General features: G+C 40.5%; 1 protein-coding gene across 1 annotated transcript in view; it reads left to right on the plus strand.

Annotated features, from left to right (window-relative positions):
- Positions 1-250: 250 nt before the first annotated feature.
- FBN1 (fibrillin 1) overlaps positions 251-25,191 on the plus strand; it is a 258,301-nt gene continuing 233,360 nt past the window's right edge. Inside the window, exons 1-2 of the mRNA XM_047766424.1 lie at positions 251-409; positions 1,045-1,388. Coding sequence (XP_047622380.1) covers positions 1,225-1,388 — 164 coding nt within the window. The 5' untranslated portion in view covers positions 251-409; positions 1,045-1,224. The remainder of the gene's footprint in view (positions 410-1,044; positions 1,389-25,191) is intronic.

Raw genomic sequence — 25,191 nt, forward strand, 5'->3', positions numbered from 1 at the left:
CCCAGGCCGGGCAGGACCCGATCACCTCTGCCTCCTCCCATTGCGCTAATCCTTCGAGCGAGGGAGGCCCCCGCGCCGAGGCGGTGGCTGGCAAAGGGGAGTGGAAAGGGAGGATGGATGGGGCCGAGGGGTGGGGTGGTGATGAGGGGGATGTAGGAGGGGGTGTCATTTTCTTTTTCTTTTTTTTTTTTAAAAAAGTATTTCTCTCGCGAGAAACCGCTGCGCAGACGATACTTGAAGAGGTGGGGAAAGGAGGGGGCCGCGGGAGCCGCGGCAGAGACTGTGGGTGCCACAGGCGGAAAGGCGGCTACAGCTGGGACAGCTGCGGGCGGAGCAGGGCAGCGGCTGCCGCGGCCAGGACCGAGGAACAGCCGCCGCCGCCTCAGGAGCCGGAGCCACCGCTTCTCCAGTGGGTGCAGCCGGGGTCCCGATAGGGGTCGGGCGGCCACCGGGGCTGGATCTCTAGCCACGGAGGCTTTTGCGTTTGCGCCGCGCTGAGGGCAGGGACAGGGACTGGGGTGAGGGGCTGTCTCGGAACTTCCAGAGCTGGCGCTGGCCCTCCCCTGCCTGACAGCTTCCTGGCCTGGGGCTCCCGGTGCCGGGCTTGGCGTCAGATGCTCGGGGGGCGGTGGCAGCCCCCGGAGCCGGCCGCGGATGGCGCGGCGGGCTTCCAGCCCGGCGGCTTGGCGGAGAGGACAGGCTGGGGAGCTGGGGCGTCAGAGCGCACATCGTGCGCAATTCGTGCCAGTGAAAAATAAACCCAGCGAGCTCGCCTCGGGGTTTAGAGCCTCTCGGAACATGGGGACTTTGCGGCTTTCTTTTCAGGCGGCGCCCGGGAGGCCGAGAGGTTGGCTGGAGCTGCTGCCGCCGGGGGCCTGGGCTTTTCAGCCAGCTGTAGACCAAACGGTCTTCACTTACCCAAAGTAACTGCGCCACGCGCAGGCGGCGCGCGGGTTGGGCTCGGGAATGGGGACCCTGTGGCTTCAGCATCCTGATGCCCCGAATGTGAATGTCTCCCCCGCCTCGGCGATTTGTCTGTTGCAGCTGGCAGGGGCCGCCTGAAGTGGGAGCAGCGCCTGGAGAAGGCGGGAGGAGCCCGGCCCGGGGGACGGCGGCGGGAGAGCGGGACCCCGGCGGCGCGGCGCGCTCCAGGGCGCAGCGGCGGCCGCGGACCGAGCCCGGGACGCGGCTAGAGGCGGCAGGAGCCGGTGGCCTCTCGGCATCATGCGGCGAGGGGGGCTGCTGGAGGTCGCCCTGGGATTTACAGTGCTCTTAGCGTCCTACACGAGCCATGGGGCAGACGCCAATTTGGAGGCTGGGAATGGGAAGGAAACCAGAGCCAGTCGGGCCAAGAGAAGAGGTGGCGGAGGACACGACGCGCTTAAAGGGTAATGGAAAGGGCCAGCTCCTTTGGTGTGGGTGTCCCCTCTCTTCTCCTGAGTATCAGGATCTAAGTATAAGCCTCCTTGACAAGACCTCCTGGGGTCATCCTAGAGATGCAAGGGTTACCCGTCCTCGCAACTAAACCGCCTTGCTTCCACTCTTTAGGGATTTCTGCCACAGAAGATAGGTCACGGCTAAAAAGAATCTTGGGCCATTGTCGAGGCAGATTTTGGGAGGCCAGAGGGTTCTTTGAGGAAGAAGGGGGAGGAGCTGCGACTGAGAAGAGGAGCAGCCCATCCTTTCCCTTCATACCAATTCCGGTTGTGTGTAGGGAGAGTACTTGCCTTGTGGGCATCTTTGTAGATGCTCTGTTTATAAGCGAGCAAGGAGAGAAAGGGATTTAAGGACATTCAGAGAAGGCAGAGAAGACACATAATTAATAGTTGGCTCTCTTCTAAGTTATGCTTATTAAAATCGGGAACTGATTTTTTCCTTCAGATATCTATGCTGGAAGCAGAGCAGGGCAAGTGTTTCTGAGAACTTGTTTTGGGGTTGTAAAAAGCTCTTTATTTCACCTGGGCAGTAATGCTGCCCTGGGGCCGGCCTTCACGAATATTTTTAATCTGTTCTGTATGTATGTTAGGCACATGCAATTGAGCATTTCCCTGGCTTCCTGTGCCCCTATTATAGAAGATGTTTCAGCAGGAAGTTTTTTAATTAGGCAGATTGACTATATAAGGATTGTCAGTTTCCTGAATTGAAGAAAAGCGGCAGTACACTTTCCTTAACATTTTTCACATTGAAAGAGAAGTATCTCTTTCTGAGAGTGTTTAAATTTAAGCCTCCATAGAGGCAGCAGGGTGGATTGTAAATGACCCATTTTGTCTGCCTGAAGAAGCCTGTAATGAACCCAGACAGTAAATATACAGAAGTTTCTATTGAGTTCTTATGATTCTCACTGTTGCTCTTTTTTGAGTAGATCTGTAGTTTGATGGCCCTAAGTGACCAAGTGATGGTGTCCAGCTGGATATGTGGCTGAACATTTCACGTATTCTTGTCTGTTGTGGGCTGTTTTAATTATGTATATGTAGTGAAATTTGTGTTTGTGTGACCCAGGTATGGGTAGAAAAAAGTACAATAAACTGAATGGCCCAGTTTTTGAGTCCTGGTCCAGATCTTGGGTAACATGATTGTCAGAGCCAAGCACTTAGGCCACGGTGAAATTGCTTGACCCTAGGAAGTAGTTATGATTAATTTATTTTCATCTTGGTCTTTTGGAAAATAAATCCAGGATTCCAACAGTATTGGAAAGGAAAGTTGCTTATCATGTTAAGCCTGATACTGAGCAAGGCCCATGGCAAGTTCAGTAGATAGAAAACTCTGATTTTCATCAGTTCTCAGAAGGACCTGATTTAGTCCAGCATTTTTCCTTCAAAAAAAAAAATATGTTTCTGCTCTATATATTATCTTAATAGCGAAGGTTGATGGCATTACTCCCATGGAGAGAGAGGGGAAGTGGGGGTTTAGTTCTGTGGATGAAGGTCTGCAGGGAGACATTAGGCCTGGCCAGACATTTGTCTCATCTCTAGATGCTGTCACCAATCAGCATGTTTCCTCAGGAGGCACAAACTCTGTGTGAAAACAGAAACTAAGCTTTCCTTCGTTGCTTAACAGGATGTCCATGCTTTAACTTAGAACAGTACTTATGTCTTTGGGGTTTTGATTTCTTTTACGATTGTAGAGAATCACCTCTCTGTGTTCCTCATAGCGTTTGCTCACTGACGTGGACGTTAGCCTATTGCAAACTATTCATACAGCCTTCCTTCCCCCAAACATTGTATTAATAGAACATTAATTATGAGTGTTCCCAATTCTCGTGTTATTAGATTTTATATATCTATGAAAAGCTGAAAAAAATTACAATTGACCTTTCTGGTGTAACAGTATACATTAATATACTATAATAATGAACCTTTATAACATAAAGGTTTTTATGTATATAATTATTATATTATCTATAATGCTCTCTCTATATGTTATATATATTCTATTATATATATATTACATATATATTTGGGGTAAGAATAATAATTTAAAATGATGTACAATTAAAAGTATTTCCCTCTTACCTCTCAGAGACCATTTTCTTATTATTTTTCTAGAAATAGTATTGGCATATATATATATATGTACACATGTATATGCCTATGTAAATATGTATACATATATAAATACATGTACATAATATATATTCACACACACACATAGATGTATGTATCCTTTTTAATATGTGGACTATACCGTACATACTGTTCTAAACCTTGTTTACTTTTATATATCTTTAGTGCATTCATCTTTTAACTCATATGGATCTAGCTCATGCATTCTCTTGGCATGTAGAATCACATAATATGGCTGGGACATCATTCCTTAGTGATGGCTATTTGGATTATATTAATTTTTTGTTATTACCAACATCCTTCTGCATGCCTGTCTGTGTACATGTGATACTTATATATAATATAAATCAAGGAAAATAGAATTGCTGGATCAAAGGTTTTCCTGTAGACTTTAAACAAATAACAATTCTGATTTTCACTTTGAATAGCAATTAAAATGTGTGCTCTCTACTTATTGCTATTACAGTTTCACATGAATAAGTCTTTTAACCATGCTGTGCTATATAAATCATCAGGAAGAGCAGCTGTGTGTTCCATTTTTTTCCAGTTATTGCCTAAAATTTCTATTTTTGCTAGTTAAATATTACCAGCTTCAAACTCACCTCTTTGACTACAGTAAAACCTATTTACCATTCGGATGCACAGTTTATGAAGTGAAAGTGATTTGTAACCCCTAGGTCTGCCTGATGCCCAGTTGGTGGCAGCAACTTTCAGCACCTCACTAATATTTCCTCTAGTGAAAAGGTGCTTTAAACTCATCATTGTCTGCTGTGCATGGCTCTGGGCTATCCCACAAATGACTGCCTTCTTGTCTTTCTCTGATGTGACAGGTGACTACAGAATTTTCCTGCCTGGGTATTTTTCTTAGGATAAGTATTCCTTTCCTGTCAGCTCCTTTGCTTCACAGACTAGGGACCTGCATAGTTTTTCCCTCTCTGGGTGTGTAGTCTTAGCTTGTCTTCCTCTCCTCCCATCCTATTGCAGGTGTTTTTTTTTTTTTTTTTTTCCCCCTCCTTCCTACTGGGCAGCAGAAGTTGTTCCACAGTGGAAATTTAAGCATCCTCAAGTTTCTTCCCCGCTTTCGCTGTGTTTTCTTAGAGCAAATAGCCAATTTCTGTTTTTACAGGAAATCTTTTTTTTTTTTTTTAATGGAATGAGTGTGGTCCCCATTCACTCTGCAAAAAATGCATTTCTCTCTCTTTTGAAATGAGAATTTTGCAAGATTTCAAATAATAAATGTATAGTATTTTCCTGGGCATTGCTTAATATGTGTGAAGCAACTTGAGAAATGATAAAATCTTAGCTTTATTGTTTGAATTTCAGTTCATAAGAATTTTTCTCAGCTAAACTTTTCTGTGATTAGGCAAAAAGAGTGGGAGACAATCCAGTTTTTTTTTTTTTTTAAAAAAAAAACTTCACTTGAATAGCAGTAGTTATGCCCATTTGTTTATGTTTGCCTTATTGCTTTAGTTTCTAAATAAGGAAATATTACATTTTCCTGTCAAAGGGAAAAATCCTTTAGGGTGAACCTCCCTTTCCCAAATCTCTGATAAGATATATTGAGAACTTCTATCCTTATTGCCTGGTTTGGAAGTTTATGAGACTGGTTATATTTCACACAATTTGTCTCCTTGTGTGTGTTTCCTTTGGTCTTTATTTGTTTATTTTTTCCCCCAGGGGTCTTGTTACCAGAAAAAAATACATGGAACAGTTCATACACAGGATAGGTTATATGATGGCAAACTCTGAGGAATTAATTTCACAGAAGTCTGTTATTAAAATAAAGACCTTTAACAGGGTACACAGAAAAAGTTCTGTATACTTCATAAAGCCCATTTTACTGTATAAAAAGGACTTTAAGACTTCATCCCCAGTCAGAGAGGCTAATAATTAAATATGGGGAGAAACTCCTGCAGTGATATTGTTTGTCCTTTCATTTTTGAACAGATTTAGCTAAGGTATTGTGTCACCGTTAAAAAAAGAGTGATATTGGTAAATAGAAGATTTCAGCAGTTCCAGGTTTTAAACAAGAAGATGGAGACAAAGTAGTTATTTATGTGTTTCATTTTGTTACATTTAAGATGTAGCGATCGTTACAGAAATGTGTAATTTGTTGGTATCACAAATTAATTAAAACATAAATCCACTTACAGTGAAACAAGGTTAGGGCTGATGGAAATGAAAGTATAGACATCCCAACAAGCTCATCTGGAATTTTAAAAAATAGTGAAACATTCCTTTGTAATCTTGCATAGCAGATACTTTGAAAGATTATAGTATTATGCCACTGACTCTGATCAGGCAAAATACTGGATATATTATTAGGATATTCATACATAGTTTTTTGCTTTTTCCTACAGTAAACCCAGCAACAAGCCTAACCAATTTGTAGATTTTAGCCTTAATTTTCAGGATGAAAATAAAATTTAAATATGTTTTCTTGAAATAGAAATAAGCTATATTAACAACTTCTTATTTCTAGAAACTAACCCCCAAAATAGGCCTATTCTAGAAACTTAGAATTTTTTTTCTTGAAATTGTTTAAAGCAAGCCGAAATCAATAAGTTATCAGGCCTGAGTAATACGGCAGGCATATGTGAGTTTAATGTTTCCGGTTTGTTAAGTTTGTTCCAATTAGACTGTGAAATCATCAAAGGCAAGAATCATATCATAAACATTTTAACACTAACTTGTCTAAGATGGGGTTCAAAGAGTTCAGTAATTCAAGGAGCCTTAAATTTATTCGAGCTAGATTGAGTGCTAGCTTGAATTTAGCTTTGTGGAATGCCAGAGACGTATTGCCTACAGCCTGGAGGGGCATAATATTGGGTAGGAGAATCAGATGCATTGCAGGACCCAGGAGGCAACAGAAAGGTAGGAAAGCACACGGGTTCTAGGATTACCTAAAAATAAATAAAAATGACATTTGTAGCAGTGGTAGCTGATGTTTAGGTGACATTTATATGCCAGGCATTGTTCTCAGTGTTTTACATGTGATAGCTCATTCCTTTTACAGCTGTGAGAGTTGAGGTGCACAAATGTTACATTTTAAAGGCAAATTCTTAATATTACATTTTTTTCTCCATTAATTTTAGTTATGGTTTTGGTTTTCATTCCTCTGGAGAAAAATGCCATGGTAAGACATTGGTAAAATTCCACTTAAAATTCCTAATATTCCTTCATGCTAGTTCGCAAATCCCAGGTATAGCTAATAACTTAGTAATATAATATTTTGTCCAATAAGAAACTTTCTCTGATATTTCTGCAGAAACACTAATCAAACACAGAAGGACCTATAGAATGTCTGAGCTGTGGGGTCTTTGGCTTGCCCATGTCTTTTAGCACTCTACTTTGAAATTTTACTGAGGTTTGTAGGTAACCATCACAGGCACCCTCCATCTGCATTGCCGATGGTTCTGACCCAGAGATGGTTTCTTGCTCTCAGGTCCCATGTGAGAAATTTCTCTCAGAATAGAATTGCCAGAGATGTTTCTCTTTCCAGGGGAAACTGGCAGGTGTCAAGTTTTCAACGATACGAAGAGTCATTTAATTTTTTTTCCTGTGTCTTTTTTTCATCTTGGTTGCCTCTAAGCTCAGAGCCATGAATATAGTGTGATTTTTTATATTAAGTTGCATGAAATTGGTAAAGAATGGTGAGTTCTGGTGTGTCACTCTCTATTGCACTGTACATGTATTATTCATTTAATACACAACTCCTTTATGAGGGGACGATACCTACTTGCCCATTTAACAGATGAAGAAGCTGAAGGATACAGTTTTTCAGTGATTTCAGCTGTTCCTCCAGGGCCATAAACTAGTAAGAGAGGGAGTTGGTAACTCTGGCTTTGTAGTCAGTGCCCTCAACCAGTATATTTTAATGATTCTCAATTACAAGAAATCCTATACCTGGTAAGTTTCTTTCTTTCTCCCATCGCTTTGATACCTTCACTTCTCCCAGACTTTTCTACCACTGCTATGGAAAAATACTCAGCATTTATCGAAGGCAGATGAAGTCTCATGACAAGGGAAGCACCATTCTAGGAGTGGGATTAATCAGAAAAGCCTTCACGGTGAAAGTCGGTCAAGGGTCAGCAAACTGTGGACCATGTTGCCTGTCTTATAAATAAAATTGCATTGAAACAAAGCCATGCCCATTCATTTACCTGTTATCTGTGTCTGCTTTCACACTTCAGTGGCAGCTGCAGTGGGAGTGGTTGTGACAAAGATAGGAGGGCCGGGCAAAACTGAATTATCTGCCATTTGGCACTTTATAGAAGTTTGCTAACTGCTGGTCTATGATAAATAAGTGACTCTTTAGTAGGACTGAGAACTTCTTGAAGGTTGAGTTTTCTGTTTATTTTCTCACTGGGGATATCTAGGAATTGGGCACATAGTGTTCACTAGACAAATTTTGATTGTCTGACCAATTCTAATTGACTGATTGACCAGGTAAAGCAAATTATATAAATTAGAGCTTGGAGAAAGTATAGGAGAGAAAAAAGGAAAAGTTTGAGTGAAAAAGGCATGAAGCATAAAGAAAATAAGGTGTTTGGCATTGAAAGACATTGAGTACCATGGGCCAGGTTGGCACTGCATGCCTCGGGGTTTGCATTGTTTGGCTCCAGGGGGCATGGCTCATCATGTAGCCTATAAAAGTAGTGCCCCCTGGAGTTGTGCAGTGTGCAGCCATGTGTGTCTGCCCATGGGTTGGAGTGGAGGAGGGACTAAGGGACATGTGAAGTTACTATCTGATTGCTGTGAAAGCTGAGAATGGTGATCTATTAAAGAGTTCTGAGATGGGAACATGATCAGATTTCTGCCCTCTGGCTGATGTGTATGAGGGGTATGGTTTAGTGAGTAGGGAGACTAGAGGCAGGGAGATTCCAGAGTCTCTATATATAGAGTGAAGGTGAGAGTGGATAATGGCCAGAGCAAGAGCAGTGGAGGGGATGAGGAAGAGGCTCAAGTGGCATACCAGGAGGCAACACAAGCAGTACTTGACCTTTTGGTTGTAAGAGGCAAAGGGGAGGAGGCACGTAGGATGCTTCCACTTCCAAATACATTAAAACTTCTTATTATGTAAAAATATTATAGCATCATTAATGGGAAACTAAAGAGAGACAAAGTCATTCCATACCCTCTACTACAAGGAAACAAGCTAATATTTTTTTGTTTTTTTGGTGAGTGTTTTGGTTATCTTATTGCTATGTAACAAATTATCCCAAACTTAGTGACTTAAAGCAACAATTTTATTATTTTTTGTGATTCCGCAGGCCAGGAATTTGGACAGGACACAGTGGGGAATCTCTGCTTCCCACAATGTCTTTTGGGTCTGGAATGAGTAAGATGACTTCTCCACGTGGGTTTCTGGTTCTGTGATCGTGGACTGGCGCCTGCAGCCCTGTTTACTTTGGTGTGGTTGATCTAAATGGGTGGACAGAAGAGTGGAATTAAGGAAGCAAAGAGCCTGGCTCTGTTGGGAGCCTTCCAGGTGGTAAAGCTTTCTCTTCCATGAACATCTGCCTGGGCCTGCCCCTGGGGATGGGGCTGCTGAGTGTGTTTTTGCACATGGGGAAACTGAGCCCCAGGTGCAGCTACCAGGCCTTGTTCAGGGTAAATGTCTGTTGGGACTGGATCTTGAACAATAGCCTCTTCATCTCTGGTCACATGTTTTAATCCCGTATGTTGACCACAAGCTGGGTTGAATGGCTAAGATCTGGCTGGAAGGGCTTGAATGGGCTCACACATTATCAGGGTTGGCTGGGTTCCTTGGTTCTCCCCCACACAGTCTCAGATTGTCTCCCTTTCCACTTGGACCATCTAGTAGCATAGCCAGACTTTCAACCAGAATACCAGGGACATAAATGTGGAAGCGACCGGACTTTCTTTAGACTTAGCCTGGTCTGAAATTCTGGGCAAGTCATAGACCTTGCTTAGATTCAAGGGCATGGACTAATAAGCACTGTCTCTTGATGGATGTGAGGAGCAGCCTGTGTCTGCAGGGAGGGGTGACTTCTTTGGAGATTAGCTATCACAGTGAGGCAGTAGTTTTTTGAGGATGATTATGAAGTGTTTTAAGTCTAACTTGATTGAGTCTGATTGACTGAGTTTCCCATTGAAGATGCTTCAGTGTATTTTGCTTACTGTGATCTTAGAATGCAAAATGCTACATGAATAAGATATCTCTGTGATCTTTTAGATTAATGTTAAGGGTGTTGTTCTTAGTCTGGCCGCAGTTTCACATCTAAAGAACTCACAAGTCCCAGGAGTAAGATCGTCATTCTTAAAAAGGTGGCACATTTTGTTTTTCAAATGTAAGAATTATAAAATTCTTAACATTCCCCCCCCATTTCCTTTAGTTTCTAAGAAACTCAGGGACACATTTAATGCACAATCACTTTAATTTATTAGTTTAGGTATCTGGTATGTTTTACTTTCAATTTCTATCAGTAGCACCATTTCCATATATCTGTTGGTATAATTCACCTCATAAACATTTTTTTTTGGAAATCAGGGATTATAATTAATAAATAAAAATAGATGTGTAGTTGTCAATAGAATGGGTATTGTAGTAAGCTGAACTCTATTATTATTTTTTGCATATATGGAGTAGCTGCATCCTTAATAGAAAAAAAATGGATTAGGAATATAGTCAAGTGTGGATTGTACAGCCAGTGCTTTATTATATTAAATCCTAGTTTTAAGTTCTTGTGACTTTACTGCTTCCTCCAGGGGCTTTTTTTGTTCAAGTTATCACTGAGTCTATTTATTCAGCCCCCTCAGAGCGGAAGGGAGAGAGAAAAATTCAGTTCGCTATCTCCACCATTCCCAGCCGAAGATGTATTCCAGACGGCAAGCAGGCCCAGAGTGGGGGAACCGCTCCATTAGACAAGTGATTTGGTTCAGTGTTTTGAAGGGTTGTGAATTCCTAGACCATCAGTCATACTTACATTCAAATATAAGTATCTAAACACATCTCAGTCCAAATATAGTACAACCATTTTGTGATGTTGGTGTTGGGAGAGAGGATTTATGTCGGCCCTATGGACACATTATGTCTGCTGTTAAGTTCTTGATTTTGAACTGGAGTATAGTAATATCTCTTTATAAAGAGATATATTCCAGAGACAAGCTTTTGTTTTTCTGTTTCTTTCCCTTTTCCTGCTTCCTCTTCATTTTTCCTCTTTTTTTGTCACCATTTTTCCTCTTTCTTTTCTTTTCTTTTTCATCGCTATCATCTCATGTTTTTTCCTTTTTCTTGCACATAACTTTATAAGCTGAGCTACATACAAAATAGGGGTAATAAAAACATCAAACAAGGGTTAAAACATTAAGAAAATTAAACTCTAAATAAAATGTTCATTTTTTTTTTTAACTTGGGTGCTTTGGAGTATTCAAAAAGAAAGGCAGAGTTAAGTTTTTTTAGCTAGGGAGGGAAGGAGAAAGATTGAGGGAGGCAGGAGGAGAGAGTTCAGAGGAAGTTCTGGAATGGGGGTCCATCAGCCAGTGGACCTGATCTAGACAGAGCAGGTGCTGGAGTCAGACAGATACTGATGACAACTCCCTCGCTCCTGGCAGCATTGATACCAGGCTTTTCAGGAGACCAGGGCTTTTGGAGGAAAGTCAGGGTATGAAAGAAAGATGCTTGGATGTCAGGAAAGATTCCTGCAAAAACATTTAGAGGAATGTAGTGGAAAAGCAGGTTAATCCATCATTTATTATGATATGATGCTGTGTAGAGTTTGGTGCACCCCCCTCTTCCCATGGATGATGGTTTATGGCCTACCATTTCCCCTATCTCTTTGATGCTAGTTTATAAAATCATGTAATCAGACCCTAATACGCTGCTGCCTTTAATGAGTAACTTTTAAGGATTTTTATTTATAGATTTTTTTGATCACATAGGCTTTGAGATGCACTATATGATTTTTTTTTTTTTTTGGAAACAGATTTGCTTCCTCTGTTAGGCTTTGACCAAGACAACGTTCATAAGCAAACAGGTCCTGTTGTATATCACAGGGAACTATATCCAATCCCTTGGGATAGAATAGATGGAAGATAATACGAGAAAAAGAATGTATATATATGTATGACTGGGTCACTATTGTGCATAGCAGAAATTGACACAATACTGTAAATCAGCTATACTTTAATGAAAAAATTAAATATAAAAATTACAAAAAAATAGATGTTGTTTTTTAATGACTCAGGTCTTCCTTCATAGTCAAGCTATTTATGCTTGGGAAAATATTACAAGATAGTTATAGTGGGACAGACTTTAGAAATTTATAGATGCTGAAGTGGAGGCCCAGAGTTCACTGAAAAGTGCTCAAGATGGGAGTTCCTGTCATGGCTCAGCAGAAACGAATCCACCTAGTATCCACGAGGATGTGGGTTTGATCCCTGGCCTCACTCAGTGGGTTAAGGATCTGGCATTGCCGTGAACTGTGGTGTAGGTTGCAGACATGGCTCGGATCCTGCCTTGCTGTGGCTGTGGCTGGCATTTGTAGCTCCAGTTTGACCCCCAGCCAGGGAACTTCCATATGCCTCTGGTGCAGCCCTAAAAAGCAAAACAAACAAAAACAAGCAGGTGCTCATTTACTTATCTACTTCCTAGGGTTCATAGGGTTCATAGGGTCAGAAGCTGAGCCATATGGTGATAAAAAAGTATTTCAGTAGAAGTGTGTTGTTGGATGGGAGATTATGCCTCTTCTTTGTCTCATGTCCTAGAAAGGGTGGTTGCCTGCTATCTATAGGTCCTCAACTGTCCTGCAAATAAGCAAACTTCCTGCATCATGAGGGCCTGGATGTTTTTCTTGTTCTTGTTCATTTGGCCTTAGGCAGTGTCATCAGTATCCCAGTGGTCAACACTGATGGGAGGCTGGGCCCTAGAGTTTTATCCCCACAGTTCTACCTTGCTGTCAGTTGAAGACTCCAGATTAGGTGGGATTGAGTGGGATGGGGATTTTTAAGGGAGGTAGTTGCCAGTAAGGGTAGCAGTGAGGATGTGGGAGAAAGAGAAGTGGGCATCTTCTCTTGGAATCTGATGGATACCCCCTACCACCTCCACTAATAATTAGCAGTTAGAGTGTCTGATGTCAGGGGATGAACCATGGCAATTCTAGTTCTGTGAACTCAGATTCTTGTCTAATATCTTGCTGACTCAGTTATTTACACTATCATTTTTTACATTCAGAGTTTGTGCAATAAACATGCCAGTGAAGAAAAAAAATTGTAGATTCTTGTCTTTTCTTCTGTGTCATCCATCCCACCAATTTTGTGGAATATTTGACAGTTCCAAGTGACAAGCTATTTATTGAGCATCAGCTGTGTTTGAATTGGGCCTAATGCCGAATTCTCAGAATGGACAGCCTGTCTCAAGCCTGTTGATTCTATTATCTTCTTTCCAATGACTCTGGATAGAACTCCATGTGGAATATCTTTCTCTCCTTTTACTGATGGGGTCAATGTCTGAGGTAATGTGAACGAGTGTCTTTGAAGGAAGGAGTTGATATGCAACCTTCTAGTCAACAACTAGTTTTTAATCTTTCATGGACTGCTGCTGCTGCTTCACACCCCAGAGTTTAGGCCACTGACCTCAAGTTTGCAAATTTTATATCCCATTACCACCCTGTGCACTCTCTGCTCCCCAGGGCCACATCGTTGATGTTTTAGCTGGAATCTGAGAAAGTGTCTGCACATTTACTGAGGAGTTGGCTAGGAATGACTTGGCAGTTCAGTCATAAAAACCCAGAGCTAGTGGCTGGGGTATATGTTATAATTACCTCACACTGTTTCCTATTTGAGCCGGTTGTGGGTAGCTGGGTAGAGTGGTATTGCTTGTGGGGTTATGTTTGAAAGGACCTGGGAGTCATTTTCAATGAGCACTAATAACCATTGGCTGTGTTTTCAAGGAGGCTTGGAAGTGTGGACACAGACATGCCTGGGGTCAAATCTTGGCTCTACTACCTACTAGGAAGGAACCTCAGACAAGAGGCTTGACCTATCTGAGCCTCAGTTTCCTCATTTGTAAAACTAGATTATAATACCTTTCTGGGTATTTCCACTTCCCCCAAACTGTGTTGCCTCAATTGGGAAGTAGACTTACTAAGTATCATTTTTTAATTAATATGTCCCCTCCTCACTTCCTCCAGAGAAGTTTGTATTTTTTTATTGGCAGATTTGGCAAACGGCCTTGTCTTCTTCTGGAACACTTTTTTTCAAGAGCCTTTGTGAAAGGAATTTAGATTTTAGAAAATGGAAGGACTGACCTGAAAACCACTTTCTTTGGCAGTAATGCAAAGGGGTGCCCTGAGAGTTAGGATGTTTTGTGGAGAAGTGGTTGGCCATTTTGAAAATCCACTTTAATTGCCTTTATCAGAGTTTGGATTTGGTTATGACGGGGTAGACAAGATGACCACTGGTAATTCCAAGTCCTACTGCCTTCCAGCTCATGACCTCAGAGGTAAAAGGAGAGAAACTCTTTCCCAGATTCCACACATCTGAGCTCATGGAGAACCCTGGTACTGATCCTGTCATGTGCGTGTCACTGTAGCTGAAGAGGTGGGGCACTCAGGGTGGCCAGGACTGAGGGATGTAGATGTGTAAGGGGTTCTTCTTAGGAAAGAGGACTTAAAGTAGCAAAGAAGGGGAGGAGATGCTGAGTGGGAAACACAACACATCTGCACTTGGACTGAGAAATCTCCCTTTTCTGTAGACCCAGTATTCCTTCATCTCATTCTGTCATTGCTGTTCTCTCTGAGTGCCTTGTGGACAGGCCTTGCTTGTGTGATTTGGGGCCAGGCTGACTCATATGGGCCACCCCTGAGAAGAGCTGTGGCCTTCACTTTCCAACTGATCATTCCCTTCCTCTGGCCTCACGCCTTGCAGCAATGTAATGCTCCATCAATACAAAGGGATCCTTACTTGTTTTTCTTCTGTGCCCTATTTCTTTGAGAAACTAAAAATCTTTTTAGTTTTTCCCTTTTCTTTAAATGATTCCCATTTTGATTTTAGAAAGAGTTGGCTTTCAAGAGATCTTACACTATTGAACATAAGGGAAAGTGGACCCAAACATGCATTATCCTAATTTAGGCAAAGCTTTGGTAGAATTTCTATATCCTTCACCCTTATCACCTCTGGTTAACTGATTGGCAATAAACTCTACGAAGTCGTGGTTGCTTCATATTCATTAACAGCCTATAAAAGTAAGCCTGCTTTAAATAACGAATAGTTTAAACAAATCATAGTTATTTTTCTACCCATCATTAAAAATGTTCAGATTACCTATATCTCTTATTCCCTTGGTAATCTCATGACCACCAATGCCATAGAAATTTATAAAAAAGCAAAAATATGAAAACAAATAACAGGTACTTTCTCTGCTCTTCTATCTTCCCAGGAAATAAATAAACCTCAAATAACAAAATAAGCTTTTCTTTTTAAAGTTTTGAAAATCTTTCAGTAATTTTACAAGGTTATGCAAGCCAGTTTTTCCTTCTCTTTTTGTGAGCAGTTCTGACTTATTACAGACATTGTTGAACATTTGGCAGAATTCTAGACAACAGGGTTTCTAATTTGATCCTGGATTAACCTGTTTGCTCATTTGCATTTGCCTTGAAAATAAGCTGACACACATTGTCACACATTGAAGAATCAGAGAAGAATATCAAGCTTCCTTGCTAAATTATTTCCTCATTTCACTTCATATTTCCCATGACTATAAGAATTCTTCCCTTCATGAACAGAGAAGCCAGAATTCAGCCCTTTTATAGACCTGATACAAATCAATCCCTTTTCTCCCTAAACTCTTTTGTTAATTGGTGGATTTATGTTTGTCATAAAGAAAGATATGGTGTTCTTGTAAAAATGAATCATGTTCAGTGCCCATAGGAGCCCATCCCCTGGCTGATATGCTTCATTATTAGCACAAGTGGAATTAAGTCATTTGTTCTTGGGATCCTCATATAAGGAGCATTAACCGTATTGAGCAGCCACATGCATGAGATTCATAGAAGCTTTTTTTTTTTTTTTTTTGGTCTTTTTAGGGCCACACCCATGGCATATGGAGGGTTCTAGGCTAGGAGTCAAATCAGAGCTGTAGCTGATGGCCTACAGCACGGCCACAGCAATGAGGGATTTGAACTGTGTCTGAGACCTACACCACAGCTCATGGCAATACCAGATCCTTAACCCACTGAGTGAGGCCAGGAATTGAACCTACGTCTCACGGTTGCTAGTCAGATTCATTTCTACTGAGCCATGACAGGAACTCCCATAGAAGTATTTTGGTTAGTTCTTGCTACTTGCTTAAGATGGTAAACATGTTGGAATTGGACCGTTATTATCTCTGAAAGGTGGTCCCCATGCTGCTCAACAATGTTGAGTTGCAGAACAGGTTGAAATGGTTCTTATGTGAAAGGGAAAAGAAAGCAGAAGTGTGGTGTCATTACAGTAGGGAGAAGAATATGGTAAAGGATGAACTAGGCCAGATGCTGCTGCAAAGTTGTTGTTTTCTAACTTTTTAATACAGAAAATTTCAAACATGTATAAAACTAGAGAGAGTAGTACTGGGAAGCTCCAGCTTCAGCAGTTATCCATTGATGGTTAATCTTGTTTTATTCATTCTCTTCCATGTCACAGATTATTTTGAAGTAAATCCATGAAGAATAATTTAATCAATGAACATTTCAGTATGCATCTCTAAATGACAAGGCGTCTTTAAGAAACAAATAGGATACTACTATCACATATAGAATTAGCAGTGATTTGGAGTTCCCATGGTGGCTCAGTAGTAATGAACCTGAATAGCATCCATGAGGACACAGGTTCGATCCCTGGCCTTGCTCAGTGCATTAAGGATTCAGCTTTGCTGTGGACTGTGGTGTAGGTCACAGGTGTGGCTCAGATACCATGTTGCTGTGGCTGTGGCATAGGCTGGCTGCTATAGCTCCAATTCAAACCTTAGCCTGGGAACTTCCATATGTGTGGGTGTGGCCCTAAAAATAAATAAATAAATTCATAAAAATTAGCAGTTATTTAAAAAATATCATGAGATATCCAGTGAATATTTACATGTCCCTTATGAGGTTATAAATTTTATTTTTTTATAGTTCATTCAAATAAGGATTCAAATTAAGTCCATGTTTTGTAGTTGGTTGCTAAATCTCTTAAATATTTTAAAATATACAGATTGTCCCTCTGTTATTTTTTTCTCTTGTAATTTATTTGTTGAAGAAATTGGTTTATGCTATAAACCACTTCTATGTGGAATATTTAAAAAAGTTGAACTCAGAAACAAAGAATACTGTGATGGTTTCCATGGGATGGAGATCGGGGGGGTGGGGATATGGGGAGATATTAGTCAGAGGGTATAAACTTCTAGTTATAAGATAAACAAGTTTTGAGGATCTAATGTACAGCATGGTGAATATAGTTAATAATATTATATTATATACTTGAAAGTTTCTCAGAGAGGCGATCTTAAATGTTCTCACCACAAAAGAAGAAATAGTAATTATGTAACCAAGTGGAGGTGTTGGCTAATGCTAAATGGTAATCATTTTGCAGTCTATAAATGAATCACATCCACATGTCGTATACTTTAAACAATTTAAACTGTAATATTTAAACAATATTATATTGTCAATTATATCTCAGTAAAGCTGGAAAAAAACAAATTGGTTCATGTCCTATAGAGCAGTGTTATTTACTTAAAATGCCAGTCCTTTAACTACTTGTTATCAGTCCACATTGAGATGAAAAGCATGTGCCAGAATATAAAGCCAGTATGTCACTAAACACACTATTTAGCTGAGCTGATATTTTTTTCCTAGTGGGACTTTCTTGATGAAGGAAGCAGTGAGATGATTTACATTCCAGCTTAAGCTCCCTATCTCATTATAAACCAGTAATATATATGTGTGGACCAGCACTGGCCAGTCCTTGAACCACACTTGGAGTATACAGCTGCAGGGTTTCTCACAGTCCACTGATGGCTGTGTTCAGGTGGTGGTGCTTTATTGTGTTCCTCTGTACCCTGTATTTTCTACGACTTGATAGTTAGAACTAAAAGCTTGCATCAATTCAGATTCAACTTTTTGGCAGGAAGACTTTGTAAGCAGTGTTTGCACTTCTATTAGAAGGCATATCGTGACTGCTAATCTCTCTTTTTTGTGATGTTAGCAGCCATTGCTGATCATCATTTAGGTCCATTAATTTATTACGGTAGCAGAATGGGAATGTTTGGATTCTGTCATTTCCTCTTTGTTTATTAGTACTGTAAAGTTGTACATCTAATTTGAACTTATGCTTGATGCTTCACAGCCAGCAATGTCTGCAGTGCTGCTGGACATGCTTTATCTGCACTTGTCTAAACTGACCCACCTCTTTGAGGGTTGTGGAAAAATTATTTAATAGCCAATGCTGAGGCTTAGCAATGATGAGGTCTAACACTGTGGAAAACTTAAACAGAAGGAGCCAGGCACTCAAGGGGGCAGAAAAGGAAGGATATAATTCTCCAAGGGTCCATTCATCTCCTCTCAGCCCACAATCTTTTGTGAGAGTCAAGATGGAGACACTTGAAGCATTAGTTTTGTTTACAGTAGGAGTTTCAGGCAAAGGGTTATAAGAAGTTGGTGAGATTTTGGACCATGAGTGGAAAGAAGATGTTGGCAACCATTTTAACATTCAGAAGTGGATGTCTGTACGTGCATTTTAGCATTTCTATCTCAGGAACACTTTTTATTTAAGAAATACATGCTTTTAACTAAACTTGTGTAATCATTCTATAATATATGTGAGATAATAATGCTACATACTTTAAGCTTATAGTCAATTAAATGTCAATTATATCTCAATTAAATAAGAACTAATGTAACTTTAGTAAGTCAAATGAAAGGTTCTCAAAAATCCTAGTATATCCCAATCCTCTTGGGAAAGGTAGACAGAGATAAGAGCTGCCCCAGTAGCTTCACTCTGAGTATTTGTAGGAGATTGTGTGTGTGTGTGTGCGTGCGCACGCACGTGCGCGTGAGTGTGTGAGTGTGTGCACATGTGTGTTTCATCTCAGTGAAAGATGTGTACCATTCCTTGAGGACTGACATAGTTCTACTACTTGGTATCAAGCTCCCAGGGAAACTAATTGACTTTTTAGAACAGGAAGCCTTGTCTTTGGGAGCTGCTCCAGAGAAGATTTGGAACCTTTTCGGAGGTAGAATAGGTGGATGTACTGGCGTGTCTCCTTCTCAGATGCCGTCTTGATGCGGACGCGGAAGCATTGTCTGGTATTTAGGACCCACTCTACTTGATGACTTGAAGCACGAATATTGTCACATGTTTCCCAGAGCCTGAAATGTGTGGAGAGGACGGTGCTGGCATCACTCAATCACTCATGCTGGGACATCTTTTGGACTGGATTTCAGGGAAGAGCTGTGCTGGTGTTTGGAATCAGAGTCACCACTTTCCCCATGTAAGGGACAGTGTGCCAGCAGCCTCTGAGTTAAGACATAGATACATGAATCTGGAGGGTTTTTAAGAACATCATCTGGGTCACCTTGGCCTTTGTGCAGCTTATTGTCCTCCTAAGCTGGGTCAGATTGTTGCTGGCATGACCCCATGATTTTGCTTGCAGCTGCTTTTCAAAAGACCAGCCATACATACCCATGTTCAAATTGGTACACAAAACATATTCCAGTGCCAGCCATGAATAGGTTTTGAATTATCCACATTTTGGATCTCTACATTCCTTCCCATGCACCCACCCTTCCCATCTACTCTCCCAAACCTACCCACCCACTCTCTCAAACCTACCCACCTATCCACTCCACCCATGCAGAGAGCTGAGAGATATTTCTTACCAGAGGGAACAAGGCAGGGTATTCACCATGTATAAATTTTCAGAAATAGAAGTACTGGTCTGTAAGAGTGAGTGTTCCTGAAATGTATTCCTTTTACCATTGCTTTGCTTTTCCAATATACTTTGTAAGATCTGTCTTAATAAATTTGTTTTCTGTAGAACCTAAGAAAAGAAAACCAGAGCACAAAATATTATAGACAGACAAGTTTATATAAAAGGAACACATTCTCTTTGGAGTATTTATAGAAACATCTTTCTAATCTCTAATCTAAAAATCTTTAGTACTAGCCTTGGAATGTTTTATTAATAAATTCTTTTGGTTTTAATTAGTGATTTATGACATGTTTCCATTCTGTAGCTTTTGACCAATTACTTCACTTCTCTGAATTTCAGTTTCCTCATCTGAAAATAAGCTTAACAATACATATTCTTGATATGATTTAGGGAAAGAGTTGCATGATCATTTTGTAAATTATAGAGCTCTCTAAAAGTTGCTGATTATTATTTTCATTCTACATGTGACTTCACATGGACTACATAAATTCCCGATTTAGTCAAATTCTCTCAAATTTAAGTTAGAATATTTTTTGTTAAAATTTTCCCAGATATCTAAATGTTTAGAAATAAATGCTTACAACTTGGCTTCAAGTGCAAACTTAAAACAAACAAACAAAACTTGTCAAGTTCTTGGTTCCTAATATTTTGAATCACTTTCTATGAAATAATCTCAACCACTGCATGCTCTTAGCTAACTTTCTCTGACTTTTTAGAAACTTCTAGTCTATCAATGACTTACTTTCCTCTTTTTGTTCCTTAGCAACAATGTTGTCTCTGTTCTGATGAAGAGGTTTGGTAAAGAAATGTTTTTAAAAAACCCATTGACTATTAAGTCTTATGAAAAGAGTTTGAGATACAAGGTGTTCAAAGCTTTTGAAGCTGTAAGATATTTCTAAATGATGCATCTGAAACATGGAAAAATTTCATTGTCTTATGCCATGAATTCCACTTATGGGTGTCCTTTGTTATGTATTTGATTTTTCATTATTAAAATGAAAATGAAAATTTAAAAAAGGTGGATGAAATGATTTTGATTTCTTAATAGCAATTATCTTTTCATCCCTTTAGTTTATTATTTAATTTCTTATAGACATATTTATCTTTTCTTAAATGAAATACTCAGCACCATTCTGATAGAATTCTCTCTAACTTAAGTTGTCTTAGTTGGAAGTACATTTGAAGTCCTAAACTTTGTTTTCCACTTAAGATGCAGGTATTGTGCTAGGTGCTAGGTTGTAAAGATACATCTAAACTTTCCATGTTTAAAGAGTTCTATTCCAAAATCTAGGGTAGTTTCCTAGATTCCAGGTGATGGGAAATGCTCAAATAACTTGAGTATAATGGTGAAGCCACTAGATAGAGTTCCAAACTAACCTGCTTCCTTGCTTCATTTGGAAGCCAGTCTTTCTGTAAATGTCTCACGGAACCCTCGTCCTTGAACCAGTCCTGGGTCCTGATTTTATATCACAGTTGTTGGTGGGGTGGGATCTTCTGGTTTGTTAAATAATTCAGGCACATTGAGGATGAGAATATGTAATTACTCCCCGGTTTTTACGTTCCTGATTTATGGACCTAGGGATATCCCACATTGGCCCTAATGGGCTCCTGCTGGGGGTGGGGGATGGCGCTGGGCCTGGGAATGCGTCCATTCTGGCTGCCCTCCCAGGCCTGAGTTTAAGGTGGTTGGTTCTTACAGCTCGCTGGGCAGCTTGCTGTAGCTGCAGGGACCATGGGTTTGAGTGGCCAAGTTTCCCTCTGGTTGCCTGCCGTGGAATGTGTTTTCCCATAGAAACAACATTTTAAGTTGTGGTCAAGTTCCCAGACCAGCCTACAATAGCCTATTTAGCTGATAATGTAGCTGAGAGACTGCTATTTGACTCGCCTGGGGACCAAACCACCACCTATTAACATTGTTTCTACTGGAAGAGCCATTCCAAGCTCTAAATACCAATATAGAAAGGACATTTGGGAGCCCTACCTGTTTGTCAGTGGGAGTAGCCAGTGCTCAGAACTGGAGTGTTGAATTACTCCACACTCTGGGCTCCTGAAGGATGCCTTTCTTTCCTCTAAGTCTAACCCCATTGGCTGATTTTCCTGTCTTTTCCTGGGGCTGCCAGTACATTCAGAAGATATGATCTCCCTGGACGGAGGTCTTGGTTTGGGAACTTTTGGGAAGTGGTGAGAATCATTATTTCAATCCCCTATTTCTTCTGTGAATGGTAAAGAGGTAGGAAGGGACCAGTTGGATCTTGCAGGAAGTGAATTCCACAGACACCATCCTGGGCCTGCCTGTCACTATGTAGGTTCTGGATCACCTGCTTACTTTACTTGTTTGTGTTTAAGTCATTTCTCAAATTTTGCCCACCCTTTAGAAAAGTACAGTGTGGCTTTGGCTTGAGTAAATGGAGCAGATATCCCAGTCCAAGAAAGTATCACATTAGTCTTAAACTCATAGGTAAATCCAAGTTATTGCAGAGTTCTGGGAGGCAGTTCTTCAGAGGCACCATGGGATTTCATGGTCAAATCCTCTTATGGGGCTGGAGTGATGCAATTTTGAGACACACTGTTTTTGTTTTTTGTTTTTTTTCCATTTTGAAGAAAATTTCCTTTCATCCTTTTAGAATCAAATAATAAAGTTTAAACTCCATGAATACACCTCTCCTGTTTAGAAAAGGGTCCTTTTAATATACCCAACCAGGGGTGCGATACCAGTGGGCCAGACAGAGATCCCTTCCTTAGAGAGAAGGAGCTCTAGTGCAGGTTAAGCAAGTGAGTCAAACCATCGCCTTAGAAGTTTGGGGGGCTGCTCTTGTGGTTTAGTGGTCTGCGTAGATGTGTGTGTTCTCAGTGGTGTTTAATCCAGAGTACCGGAGGCAGAAAGTGCCTTGGGTTTCAGCGGGGTCAGGACTCACACCCATGTGCCTCTCTGGTCTTCACGGTCAATGTCTAGTTTCCTGTTCCAATGCACCCTGTGGCTTAAAATTCTTCCCCTTTTCAAAGAAACACACATGTTCCAGTCACCTATAAGAGATTCCAACAGGATTTAAGTTGGCCAGCAGTCCAAAATGACCTCCTGGATTTGGGAAACTGCCTTTGCAGCTCTGTTTCCTTAGCTAAGAAAGGCTGAGGGAGTATGTGTGTGTGTGTGTGTCCCTGATATGATCACCTAAATTCTTGGGCTGTTCCCTTTGATCAACACAAAATCCTCACAGAAACACAACTTAGGGTGTTCAGCCAGTGAAGCCGTGGATGCCATACCCTCTCTGTGCTGCTGGTGCTGAGTGACCCTGATTAGCAGTGGGAAAGGCCTCAGTTCAAACAGCACATCTGGATGAACCTCTCGAGCCCCCCTGTTAACTTGTAGTTGATTGACTTTAGGAACTGGCCACACATGCTGTTTCCATCGATGATTTTGATCAGTCACAATAATTTTCCATAAACAATTATACTCAAATTAAAGTTGAGAGTTGAGCTGCTTTGGGGATTTTTGGTTTTCTTCTGCTAATGAAATAAGTAGAATCAGATATTCATATATGAATGCTTTCTTTATGTTGATTTTGTATTTTCTCAAAGGAAATGTATTGATCCTTGAGTCATAAACATTTATAACTTCACTGATTAGAATAAATTAATGATCAGCATGTCAGCAAAATAACCAAGGTGTGAAACCATTGTACATTACTGTTTAACTGCTTATACCCTTTTAAATAGGCATGAAATAGTCTTCCATTAAATAGTTTAATTTATGAGAACTAGTTCTCACTCTTAGACAGTTTTCCATGTTGGTGCCGTTTATAGTGGCCCTATTCATGACACAAAAGAGATGGTATTAATATTTGTTAATTGTGCTTTGTACTCACTAAGGCATTTAGTCAATGTTACCCTTGTGCACTTCTAAATGGACTCCAGGATCTGTTGGGCATAACAAACGTTGTTTCTCAACTTAGAGAACTATTAGACTGGGGTCCAAGGGGCTGGGTTGGTTTCACAAATGAGGATGTATATGTGTAATTATTTAAAGTATATAATTCAGTATAGCATATGTAGGTTTCTGAGAAGTATGTCTGGAATTGTGTTGGTAGATTGAAACATGGTGGAGTTAATTAGGGAAGAAGGATTAACACTATGAGGGGAGGGGGAATTATGCATTAAAAGAGAAAGAAGAGCTAATATAGAGATGGAAGAGTTTAGATTTAGGTGTGTGTGCAGTGGTGGGGGGTGGGGGAAGTGTGTGTGCATGAGTGAAGGCCAAGTGGGTGATGAGGAAGAGCAGAGCAGAAGGGTGGAAGTTGAAGGTGCAGATGGCGATGAGTGTGGCAGGTAGGAGAGGCCTACTTAGTTCTGAAGCTAATAGTGAGGTGTTTAACATTTTATAGAGAACAAAGGTGAATCTGTATCATAGAAGAACAGATTTAAGCATGGTAGACAGGAAAAGATGTTCAGCCTCATTGTCTTGCCTAATGCAATAGAGAGGAACTAGGAAGCCAGGAAAAAAGAATGTGATATTAATCAAACAATGAAGCACCAGTATTTGGAGAAGGGCTTTACTATGGAATTAGAGAATTTAAGAGTTATTTCAGCAGTGTGATGAAATAAAACTAGAGGCCCTCTTAGCAACTGGGAAACATTAGGTCATAGCTCAGATAGGCCACTTTGGAGCTTATGCTGGATGATGAGGCTAACGCCCTTTGTTCTGGGCTCTGTTAGCTTCCCAGGAAGACCTTGACATCAGTGTTTTCCTGTCATATTGATGTGCTTTGCATATGTGTCTATCTTATTTTTCAACCAAAGACCATCTTAGTTTTAGGAGGAAGATAACAGCGTATTTATAATTGCATGGTAACAATATTATTTTTATTTTACTTTTTAATAAACTTTTAATCTTGCAACAGTTTTGGATTTACAAAAATTTCACAAGGACAATACAGAGAATTCCCATATACCCTGGACAAAAATTCCTCTGTTGTTATCATCTGGAAAGTTTGATACCTTTATTATAATTAATGAACTGATATTGCTATGTTTTTGTCAACTAAAGTCCATTCTTTATACATATTTCCTTAGGGGGTTTTTTTTGGTGGGTTTTTTGTTTTTGTTTTTTTTAACTGCCACACCTGTGGTATATGGAAGTTCCTGGGCTAGGGGTCAACATGGAGCTGCATCTGTGACCTACACCACAGCTTGCAGCAACACCAAATCCTTAACCCACTCATCAAGGCCAGGGATTGACCCCACATCCTCACAGATTCTATGTTAGGTTTTCAACCCGCTAAGCCACAGTGGGAGCTCCAGATTTCCTTATGGAGTTCCAGTGTCTTTTTTTATGTTGAGATCCCATCCAGGATTACATGATACATAACTAGTTACATTTAGTTACCATGTCTTCTTAGGCTGTGATGGTTTCTCAGACTTGCCTTATTTGTGATGACCTTGACAGTTTTGAAGACTTTTGGTCAGGAATTGTGTAGATTGTTCCTTAGTTGGGATTCTTTTAGAAGGAAGTCACTATGAACAACACTTAAGGAGTAGGAAGTTATGCTTTACCTCCTTGAAGGCAGAGTATCTGCATAAATTATTTGGAATTCACCAGCACAGGAAACTTCTCTCTTCTCTCCCATTTATTTATTCAGTCATTTATTTAATAATCTGGACCCATAGACATTTATTTTATACTGTGGATTACAATCCAATACTACTTTTGTTATGTTGTTGCCT

Source organism: Phacochoerus africanus, chromosome 2, assembly GCF_016906955.1.
Source record: "Phacochoerus africanus isolate WHEZ1 chromosome 2, ROS_Pafr_v1, whole genome shotgun sequence".
NCBI lineage: Eukaryota > Metazoa > Chordata > Mammalia > Artiodactyla > Suidae > Phacochoerus > Phacochoerus africanus.